The sequence below is a fragment of the Neodiprion virginianus genome, chromosome 3 (assembly GCF_021901495.1).
Source record: "Neodiprion virginianus isolate iyNeoVirg1 chromosome 3, iyNeoVirg1.1, whole genome shotgun sequence".
NCBI lineage: Eukaryota > Metazoa > Arthropoda > Insecta > Hymenoptera > Diprionidae > Neodiprion > Neodiprion virginianus.
The window spans coordinates 29669151-29681485 of NC_060879.1; the positions used below are offsets into that span (position 1 = coordinate 29669151).

General features: G+C 40.3%; 1 protein-coding gene across 1 annotated transcript in view; it reads right to left on the reverse strand.

Moving 5' to 3' along the window:
- The window catches only part of LOC124299919 (cadherin-87A), a 163944-nt gene that overhangs the window by 25186 nt on the left and 126423 nt on the right, over positions 1 to 12335 (reverse strand). Inside the window, exon 4 of the mRNA XM_046753364.1 lies at positions 2660 to 2877. Coding sequence (XP_046609320.1) covers positions 2660 to 2877 — 218 coding nt within the window. The remainder of the gene's footprint in view (positions 1 to 2659; positions 2878 to 12335) is intronic.

Here is a 12335-nt window from a genome sequence, read left to right on the forward strand (position 1 = left end):
GCTATATATCATCATATCCATCATGTGTGCACTATATCATGTACATACATACGCCAACACATAAGCGATGAATCGTTGAACAATCTTAAGGATTGGCATAGTTGTATGTGAAACGGTCTGTATAAGGCGCACACATGCAGGAAAAAAATAAGGAGAGAAATTCGAATTTGTTGCCGAGCTTACCAGTGCATGAAGATCAAATCGAACCAAATCAAGTCAAATCGAATAGTCGATAGTCTCTGTAGAGCAGGTGAAGAAAAAGGAAAATAATAATGAGAATACGTGGAGAAATGATTAGAAAATTTCAAATAAAAATCTTTATCCGCGTTATCCGTACGGCGTACAGTCTTTATTACCTTCGCTCGCACTTGCATCGTATATCGAAATGACGTGAAGTTATTCCTTTATCGGATTCGCTGCATGCTTTAGTAATATCATATTGAACGCGCATACGAATCGAACATAAATTCAAGATAGCAATATACTTATATGGTTCACAATCGCGAACCCTTATCAAACGTATAGTATATAGCTTTACCCGTATTACGTAAAGTATATTATTTTATGTATTATATGTATATACGCGGGATATGTACATATTGCCCAACAGGGAATGTGTTTTATGTTATGCAGTAAACTCAGCGAATTTATTACTTACATTTATACATTATTTCAGCTACTGCGAGATGCCAAGTTTTTGGGAATGATTGAAATTTTCATTCTTACTTCTTTTCAAGGTGAGTCTGCACCGCGTCTCTCCATACGTGTGCCTTAGGATGTCCCATATTTGGGATGTTGCCGAATTTTTTAACGCGCACCACCTACATTTATGCAAATAATGCAAAAATAATTGCCTATTTTTCAAATTTTCTCCTCAACTCGTAACTCGTGCTGACAACAAGGTAAATTTTTCCATTTAAAGTACGCGTCTTTGGATACAATTTCAGTATGCATATTATTTTAAGAGTAAAAATGCTAAAAAAATCTCTAATTGCGAAATTTTAGTGGTTGAAATGTACCTTTTTCGTCGTTTCGAGGGTGTGCAATTCGTTCGCGATTGCCTGGTACGATGATGTGAATTTTTTCTCAGATAGTAGCACTAATGATCACAGAAACCTCCCAGTTACAGGTTTTTCCAGCATTTTTACTCTTACAATAAAATCCATACTGAACATGTGTCCGAAACACGTGTATTTTAAATGGGAAACTCCACCGTATTGTCGGCACGGGTTAGAATTGAGATAGAAATCTGAAAAAATTAGGCGATTGTTTAAAAATTATTTGCAGATTTCGGGTGTGTACGTTAAAAAATACAACACCCTAAATATGGGACACCCTAATGTACGTAGGTATAAAACCAAGATGTAGCAGGTACCCTGTTATTTTTCAAAGAGGGTCAGATTCGGTATCTCCATGTAAACCATACCTCTGTACATACTTGGAGGTACGCACAAGGTGCGTATCAACTACGTACAAGCTGGATATATTACGGTTTCAATCGAATGGATTTTGCGAATGTTTTCTGGTATTTTTAATCAACTAAGAAGGAAAAACTCATGAATAAAATACGGCAAAAATCTGTACTGTATGTTACCAGAAAAACACATCCATCTTGGCAGATAGGGTGACGACTTTCGTGATCCGCAGGAAGAATGGAAATAATTAGATTTGCTATCAACGTGATACCTACCCACATCGCGAGATTGGTGTTACGTTGGAACGAAAGAAAAGAGTGAAATGGAGATAAAGGTTTCAATATAAGAAGAGGGTTAGACCGCAAAGTTCACAGAAGAGGTCTTATTTCATCGAAATTTTACTCGTTAGACGAGTGTAGGTGTTTTTCTCATCTTAACCGCGCAGGAACGTTGATAATTTATACTAGGCAACGAAAGGAGACCGTCAATCATCGATATTGGAAATCCGTGTTCTGGTATTTGCTCTCTCTTTCTCTCTCTCTCACACACACACATACACATTCATAATCGAACCGAAGTTTATTTCCGGTTCATACGTTATCCTCGGGGCAAATTTCACCTCCGGTTCTTTATTCTTTCCTTATATGACGGCGTAGCCCGCGATGCGAATGGCCTACGTTCTACATTATGCTTCGGTGGCGCAAATTCCGGAGTCAGCGAAAACCTAGCTTATACATCACATGTAGGTACGAACTTCTTCCTCAAACGGAGGGCGAGAGCTAGTGAGGTGGTGACGTCTGCAATCCTCTGCACACTGATAGTTTCGCTCTGCATGCAAGAGTAGAATTATTCTCCTCGAAACTTTGACATCACGAAGGGCATCGTCCCGTCTGCCTCCACGTTCAAGCGGCTTGTTAATAACGGAAAGGAACCACGCAGCTATATCATCGCTCTTGAAACCCTCCGACCACGTGTCGCTGATACGACGAGACTAAACCTTGAACCTCAAATCTTTCGCGAGTCTTTGGTGTAGGTACTAGAGTTTAATGAAGGCTGCTTCTACTGACGGGGTGATTCTAGAGTTTCTCATTTGTGAAAATAGTGCCTCGGGTTGAACAACTGCGTCAAGTTTCACGAGTTATACACATACGATGTATATGTTGCGTATAGTGTATGCATACAATTATACGACACTGAAAATCGTCCTATGTCTGTGCCTCGCATATTTGTAATTAAAAACTCACCTCACGATCCAAAGGCTTGGCGAGTGTCATGATCCCCGTTTTCGGATCGACGGAAAACTTGTCCGTCAGTTGAATACCATACTTGACGGGAGAATTTTCAGGGTCGTGACCTTTCAGCACGAAAACTTGAGACCCTACCGGCGTAGCCTCGGACAGAGGAAGACCCGTAGGATATCCACCAGCCTCTAGCACGGGTGGTTCGTTTACGTTGCTCCCAACTGAAAAATGGAAAATACGATAATTATAATGAGAGTATTATGCAGCAGCAGAATGGTTCATAGTACCGAAAACGATTTATTTTTTTTTGCTTCTCGTACAACAATCTTGCCTGAATTTAAATATTAATTTCAGATGGTAATCGGAATGTTTTTATAAACTGCATACCGCCTCCTCTCTAGACGGACGGATTTCCAGACTCGCAAGAACCAAAGCGTTGTAGGAACATAGAAGAGAAAAATTCAATTATTCCGCTACAAAAAATATAAGTATATGGTAATATAATATTTCGGCTCGTTGAAGTTTTCGTTAATAACATGTTTCGGTGAGCGCAAAATATTGTCCGAAGTTGAAGCGAATTTCGAATCCGATTTTGAGAGGGTATAGGGTAATTACAAGATAGAGTAAGTCGAGTTACAAGGAGACGATTCAACGCCGAGATGTATATACCCATGTTATATACATTGTAACGAACTGAGCGTTACAGAATAAACAGAACAGCTTCGTGAGCTTATGAAGCGAACAGACAGCAAAATGCGGATGAGGAAAATGCTTTAATGGCAGTGCGTGTTTACAGTTTAAAGTCTGAAACAGAACTGTTATTACAATAATGTTAGTTGCGCGGTGACCTTATTAATTTTATGACACACGAAAACTTTTATAAGTCTTTTATCTATGATGACTACTAAATCAAAACAGGGGTCAAAACGGTTGATTTCACCCTTTGTAACAACATTATATACATACGAATCGTGATTCACATACTGCTGGTTCACTGTTTGTAGCGTAGGACGATACGTTTAGGACCGATTTCGAATCTCTCCTCGAGCTCTTTCATAAATCTTAACCGCGCCGAGAGAGCTCACAGTAATTATCCAGCGAGTTTCTCGAGTCTCCGACGCACCCTGATCAGAGACTAAAGCTCAGAGATATATTTAGAATGGTTTAATTCTGGCCAATTGCAATCTACACAGATAGCAAACATTCGTTTGATATCGATATGCTTAATAAAGTTATACGTATAGGTATGTACGATAAACTTAGATTGTGTTCTGACGAGCTTTTTACGTCGCACTTTGCTCATCTGCCAAAACACCGCTGCAGGCATAACGCTGATTGTACTTTTTACGACTATTCAGGAGTCCTAAAATAGAATTATTGTTAGCGGTCTAGGCTGCTGGAGGAGGAGCTGCTTGTTATCTTCCAACAAGCACTGCAGATAATCGCCCGTTTTCCCGACGAAAAAGGAATGAAAAAAAAAGTAAAAAGTCTTGAAAATGCCGAGCCTTGTGAGCAGTGGTCCCTTATTTTGTTTCCACTCCGTGCAGCTAAAATGCCGAGCACTCAGCGTCGGGACGGAGTTTTAGCCCCCGTTTTCTTTCAATGTCTCACCCCTAGCCGCGTCATTGTAGTTGAAGTAAATCAGCTACATAGGTATTTGTGTTTGCTATATTTTTACCACATGCATTACAGGTGAAAGACTGCAGTAATTATACATAATATTCGGGGAAGCCACCCCCACATTAATTTGCAACATTTTCTGCAATCTTGATGAATTTTTGTACATAGAAATAAAACAAGGGAGGAACCGTTATCAGTGGCTGTATTTTGCCGTATCTCGGTAACCAAACGGTGAGCGGTGGCTCCTATCCGCGAATCTGCAGAGGCGATTAGCGGAGACAAAATCGACGGTAACGAACGCCGAGGGTCCGTCGGCGTCGCGGGTGACTCTACGTCTTATTCCTTCTTATCTCTATTATACCTTTCGACGATCACCTTTCCGCTGTATATTTTCGTCCCCTGGAATCGCGTCGACGCTCCATTACGAGGCCGTGGCCATCTCGAACACGCGATGCCGAAGAATAAGGGGAATAAGACGAGCGATTGACGTTATATATACCTACAGTATTGTATATACGGAGCCCGAGAGCCAACGATCGAAATTAGGTACAAACCCCTCGATAAGAGAGCGTTAAAGATAAGATATTGAGACCGAACGTTATCCCGGGCTGTCGATTCAATATTTTATCAAGGCCTCATTGAGTTCTCGTATTACGGAAGTGAAAGTAAACCCATTCTTCGCTCGGGTTGTTCTCTTTCCGCGGCTGGATTGTCGCATTAATTTGCACTTTAATTGACGAACGGGAACAATATTTTTACCCCCTGAAATACCTATATTTGCCCTGCTTATACACCGCCGGATAATTTATGCTCGGAGGGGGAAAGAGGAAAGAATAATCCCAAGTTATGTTCGTGAAAATCATCGCTGTAAACTACGAAATATCAATACACCATAATTGTAATTTCGCAATAAATATTATAAAGCGGTAAAACAGTAATATATCTCTTTCGGAATCATAATATAAAACCTAATTACCCACAAAATGCACACAGGTGGAGGACTTGGACAGCCAGAACTATGGAACGGTTATCCTGAAAGTCGAGTTTCACCAGGTAGCGGACCTGGAGCGCAGGAACCACGGAGCGCTTGTCCTGGAAGTCGAGTTGTACCAGGTAGCGAACCCGGAGCGCAGAATGCAGGAGGTAGAGAACCCGGTACTCGAAATTTGCGGAGCGCGATTCTCATCCGTCCGCTCTACTGCGCGGTCGTTTCCAGACTGAGCAATTCGGTTAGCCGATTTTCGTCTATATAGATCGATGACGTCAAGAGAAAAAAAAATTTGGGTGACGTCACTTTCTGAATATCCGAACATCCAAACTTTGGTTTCGAACTTTGATACTATGTATGTATGATTTGGTGTACAAATTGAATGGATTTCGAATGTTCAGATGACATGGTAAATAAATTCTCAGTGTAAAATATCGAATATAATACCTCAGTATATGTATTGCATTTATGTACACCATTTCTATAGTAAGAAAACGCGAGGAACGTCTGCCGCGCGCGGCAGTGGAAGTTCAACACCGTGTCTGACTATACGAGGATTCTGACTACTCACGTGTCAGAGACTCGTGCGGTACACTCGGAGGTAGGCAGCAGTCCTCAACCTATGTTTATACCTATGCATACACAACAGCAGCGAGCTGCGGACGTCTGACTGGCCAAGCAGCATCTACTTGGAGTCTGGCACCGTACGAGGACCCTCTCCTTCTACCCTGAGGTTCGCGACTCGTGGTGGAACTGACTGCATCTAGACAATCTCATTTTCTAACTTTTACTTCTCATTTTATTCGTGTACAGTAGTATATAACAGTGAATCTAGAATTAAGCCCAAGTTTTAAACATGCAAGCACACGTGTATTGTATGTAAGTTTGTCTCTTCGGTTTTTGGTTTGCGTAAGCGGGTGATAAAAAAATGAATAAATTCAAATGGAAAAAAACGAAACATCTTGGTTTGCGGAAACAACTATCTCAGTATCGGAATACTTCGTTAATAAAGTTCAACATTATTTAACTTTGCTAATTCGCAAGTCTGTTCGATTCCAAAACTTCAACTACAACCGCGTAGTACGCCGCAATTTTAATTATACGAGTGGAAAAATCCTCAATGTGTAATAAATTAATGCACACGATAATCGTCTATTGATTGTGATCGCTGGACTGAAACGAGTTTCAGAAGGTCTGAAACTGAATTTTTCAAAAAATAATATTCGGTCTTCATAAATGAACGAAGTTTTACCATATAAGAGAAATTATCTAGGATATGTTAGACCACCACGTAAATTGGACCATTCTATAGAAATTACGTTTCTTACCTTGTAATACTTTCCTACAGAACGGTCCAATTTATTCAGCGGTCTGATATAACCTACCCTATACTTTTCCCCATTCCAACTTTGGCTTGACGACACTGCAGTTGAAAGACTTTTCGGTTACCGAATTACATCACGGAATCAATCAACGTGCCTTATCTACCTACCTAATGATCCGTAATTGAAAGACAAAGATCTACACCATTTTCTCTGACTCGAGGTAGGTACGTGTATACTTCGTTACGCGGGCGAAGCGAAGTTCGGAATAAGCAAATAGATTAGCCGCAAATTGAAATTTTCACTAGCACTGATCGGATTTACTCTACCGCATTCAGGTACTCATCATTAGATTGTGCGTAGTATACGTAATAGAACGGGAGCTGACAAGTACAGTAATGAGCTTCGTATAGCTTGGATTGCCCTAGATTTTGCGACGCGTGCGACGTTATAAATTTTAAGCTTCGTACATTGATCCGACTAAAAAAACAATCAAAGTTTCTACAAAGGCAAGAAGCAACGCTGCAGAGGTTACGCGGAGGCACGCGAATTAAACGCATATATGTGCGTATGTATTATACACGGTTAATACGTTTACCCCAATTCGATAATCAGTATGAACACGCGTGTTTCTGCAACCACGTTAAGCCGTAAATTATTTACCGATGAGCTTGATACGAGGCTGTATAGCGTTTCAGGAATATCACACACGCATCAAGCCTTCAGGCAGTGTCTGGCATGAAACTCTGTACGCCGAATGTCACCCCTCCAATTTTTTTTTTTCCTCTTTAAATTTATGAAAATAAGAGGTGTTTCCATTCGGGGTGATACTATATAAACTTCTCGTTCCGCATTCTAAAGGTGACTTTTCGAACGTGTTACACCTTTTTTATTCTTATTCTTCTTCGACTTCTCACGCGAAAGACTTACAGTTGTGATATCCTGAAAGGGAGTGATAATAAAAAAAAAAAAATGATAATAATAACAACGATAAAACGGCCTATAGTATTCCAGGCACATCGAGCTTCGTTTTGCTTTATATATATATATATATATATATATATATATATAAGTTTCTGTATTTACTCTCAATTTTTCTCCCCCATATACCGGTGTGCCGTTATCTGAAAAGCAATATACTTTATGCTGCGCAAAAGCCCTTCCAACATCAGGACTGATCATCAGGGCGTCTTCTGCGCCAGGCTCAACTTCACATTATCATAATGCTACGTAAAAAATCTACACTGACGTGATTGATATACCCACCTACGTTGTATCTACCCAGGTTATCACGATTTTAATAATAAAAAAAAAAAAAAAAAAAAAAAAAAGAGAATACGTATACATATAGTACAATGGACTTGGGTGAAAATCGGTTAAAAGGCAAACATTTAAATCCAATTTCTACGGTGTAATAACTTAGGTGTTTAAACCTTCCACCCACGTAAATCATTTGCATCCGCCCTAATCGAAACAATTTTTTTTTCCACGCCAAAATTTGCGTACTCATAAAAAGTTTATTGCAAGATAACCGCTTTTTCAAGTTTATACATCAGGACTGCCTGAGCTGGATGAATCGTACCTTCCACACGTAATAATACAGTCTGATTCATGAACCTTTGTACCATTCTAAACAAAGAACAAAATAAAAAATGATCTGCCATATTCTTTTTCAAGCCAATCCTCGTAGTTCCCAATTCTGGCCGTGAAACCTTCAGATGCATTTCAGACACTTTCTATCGACTCTGTCGAATACTTCAGAATTTACACAGGCGAAATGCAAGATTCTTGGAATTTCATTTCGAATCTGAGGCAACAACGTGGGCGAGTATAACTGCGTATGCATTTAGATGCGGCGTAAGCCGAACGCATAGAATAATAGGACAATTAAAAACAGGTAAGAAGGCATGCAGTTTTAATTAGAGCTGCGCTATCAAGTGCACTTAGCGTTTCGACGAACGGCAGATGTACGCCAGTTGCTCGCTGAGATGACGCAGCTCGTACCGCCTCTGGCTAACAGAGCTCACCTGAATACTTTTCTACGAGGTTGCGGGGGTGGCTCTGGGTATAATATGATATCTTCACCCCACACCACTTCACTGAAATCTCGTGGAATGGCGCCACATATAATTCTGTCGCATAACCAACTCGCTGGTTTGGTATAACTCTATTTAATCACGGTCAATCTTATCATCCTTATTACCTAACTTCCAACCTCTCTACACACTTTTTCACAAACTCTGCGCAGACATTAATTCACTTAATGAACTCACGGGGGGGGGGGATTTTATTATCTGAAAACCGTTTTCGGTCCTCAAAACCCTCGGAAATCCAACGATCATCTTATCACTTACACCCACAGCTGTCATTTTATCGTCACTTCGAATTAAAAGGAGAAGGAAAAAAATAATTACTATGAAAGACGTTACTTGCAATGGAATTTGGAAATGTTTACAAGATTTTATTTAAAAAATCAGTCTTTATGTTAATTCACGGAAAACTCGCGATGCTTCGGGAGTCTTTATAGCAGGGTATATTACTCGAATTTCATTGGACTTTTCAGAACTCCGTTACATGGACGGAGAATGAATTGGTCGAATTTATCAAGCACATTTCGTCAGCCAAATTGTCTATCTAAGGTACTTTTTTACACTTGAATAAAATAAATAATGACGTTTTAAATATCACTGATAATCAGTGTATTTCTTCTCTTACGGTTTCCTTTTTTTTTTCATCAAGTAGCATTTTGCAGAAACGAGTCAGATTTGATCGCTAGATTTGGTTCATTCTTCCCTTGCTACTAATGACTTTGTACGACTGAATGGATTTTGCGGAGATTTTAGGAGCGATGCAGAGGCAACGAGTGTCGAGAGTGACTGATTCCCAGGCGAAAACTGTCATGATAATTTCAAACTATTACACAACGCACGGTGCGGATGCTGAAATTTCCACGAATGTAGCATTACATGGTCGATAAAACGAGAGCCGCGGTGTAGCCGGGTTGATTTACTGCGACTGTTAGTGAGTCTTATATATTCCGACAATCAGACAGGGTTTAAATTGTGGGAAAACGTTTGCGGTTCCCCTAATCCGTGGAATTAGAAAAAGTTCGACTTTAATGGGAATGCCAGAGCATTCGGCGGGGCATTTGCATAGGCGTGCAACGGAATAGGTGGGTGTAACGGTTGGCAAAGAAAGCAAACTCTCACTCTCTCGTGGGTGCCATTCCAGAGAATTAAACCGGTCGCGGTCCAAAAGAAAGTTCAACCGCGAAAGCAGAAATGCCTTTTTCCGCAACCTGCAGCCGCCGACGACGAGCTCCGAGTATGAGTAAAAAATAATTAATTCACCGGCACGTTTTAGCGAGCATTTGCATCCATCTCAGAGGTGCCGCAACCTTATAAAAACTAATTCTATAGCTAACGGCACAGGGTCGTGGACGCTGCGGCACGGTTCACTTTACTTCTGGAGGAACGTGCCACCTTATAAGTAATTAGTAATTTGTAATTAGGTATACCTAACCCAGCTGCGGTGCGGCGGAGAAACGCGAGAACTCGGAAATGTCGAAGTATCGTGAATTTGCAGTGTTATTTAATCGACAACCTACCCCCGGTAATTACCTGGTATTCGAATTCGTGCAGATATAAGCGACAAACATGAATATTTCCGGAGAACAAAAGTTTCAGTTTATTAACGGGATCGGTACGAGTTAACTTTGCGTAATGTAAAAGCACCCTGGTACGTTTTAATTTCTCTCTAATGAATTTAATCGGCGAACTTTCACCCGTCAAAGAAAAAATGAATTGTAAGAGTTTCGCAAAATGATGCCAATGCGATTTGATCCGTTTTATACCTGTTTTCCGAGTTGGCCAAAGTTAACTGAAACAGAGTCTCGACTTTTTAATATTGCGAGGACAGTTTGGCGCTCTACTTTCGTCGAGAGAGAAAAATCAACCCAATTGGATTCGGACATTAGCGTCAGCATCGTTGGTCTCGACCGTAGTCGTCCAGTATATGTCAATAAATTGTCTCCGGTTGGTGTATACCTATAACGAGTAACACAGTGTGTAATGTAATCTAGGTATTACGTTATACAGCAAGGGACAATGCGAGGGCTCGGATTCACCTTGGCCGAAACGCAACCCTCGTTGATATATCCACTGAGGCATATAATTCTCGAGTAACAATTCGTTACATTACGGTACAGAGCGAAGCGACATTTTCACACTCTCTTATTGTTAGACCGGGAGCTCCTTCATAAAGGTAATTTGCTTGAGAGAAACTCAGTCTCAATATCGCGAGACAAAAAATCCGTTGCGGCGAGGCGGACAATTTTGAAATATCCGCTGATTTTTTTAATGTGATTTCCTTTTTTATTTTGAAAAAGGTGTTGCGAGTTATATTCAGATTTCATTTGTACGCAAATTTTTTCCACCACCCTCGTCGACTCATCATTCATGCTGCGCATGGAAATTTCTCGTTTTCGTTTTCATCAAATGTATGTATAATATTCGTGTACGTATATATAATACAAATGACACTTCGCGGTAAAAAAAAATATATATGTATATAATATATTTCATTCTCATTCCAAAGCACATTTTTTCTCATACATATTTTTCACCAACTTGTGATTGAGTTTCGTACATTGCAATTTCCACCTTTTACTTCGCGGCGGATTTGAAAGAGCATCGTTTTATCATTATTTCGAAGTTTGTTTATACGGTCTTGTGCAGTGGAACTCCGTATCGAATATATTGTACGTATTTCCGGTAAATTGAACAATTTATTATGCGACTATACACGGAGTTTGTTTGAAAACCGCAAACAAATTACACGGGCACATGATAAAATGACGGCGTTACTGTGAAATCCGACGAAGTGGAGGGTCGTTTGTAAAAATATGCGCCACCAGTAAACGAGTTCATAAATATAAAAATGTATGATATATCCAACATATCAGGGTTGGAATTTATCGTGCCGTTAATACACGCCGATTATGACGGACAGATGGTAAGAAGCTCACGGATCCATGTAATTAAAACTTGTTGAGAAAAGTTGAAGGTGTAATCTCGCCGCTATCATTACGAACTAGTCTAGCATGGCGGGGGCTGAAGCGTGTTGAAAGGGGCGGACAGCGGCAGCGAAGCAGGGTGAAGGAACGAATTACCATAATTTTCTTTGCGGATCTCATCTACGGATGTCTGGCTTTATGCGCCACTTCGACACACAGGATGCGTCTGCGGGAATCTACGCGCATGCAGAGCATTAATCTACATAGAAGAACGGAAGAGAACAGAAGTGGAGAATGGGAAAAAGATTCACATCATTGCGAGTGTGCTGCGCATTTTCCGTGCGTTGTAATTGTCCGTATGCATCGAAAATTGTTATTTTAAGAATAGTTCATTCCTCCAGGGAGTCACGTTGGACGCTGATACTATACATGAGCCCCTTGTGCGTGTTTCGAGTAAAATACATCGGAAATGAGTCATACAAATGGGGATGTAGACTCCCACAGCGTTTCGGTCATACTTTTACATGGTATTTTTTGCTATAGGTTTACTAATTTTTTTCCGTTTGCTTACTTATTATATCTTGGACATGATTTCCTTATGATAATCGACCGAAGTTCCGACATCGGTGAAATGATATGATATCTCAAGTGCGTTCGGGATGCAAGATGGAATTGCGCTCACTGCGATATTTCCACGTCATTGGTTCGTAGGCTTTGATAATAGTAAAAATACTT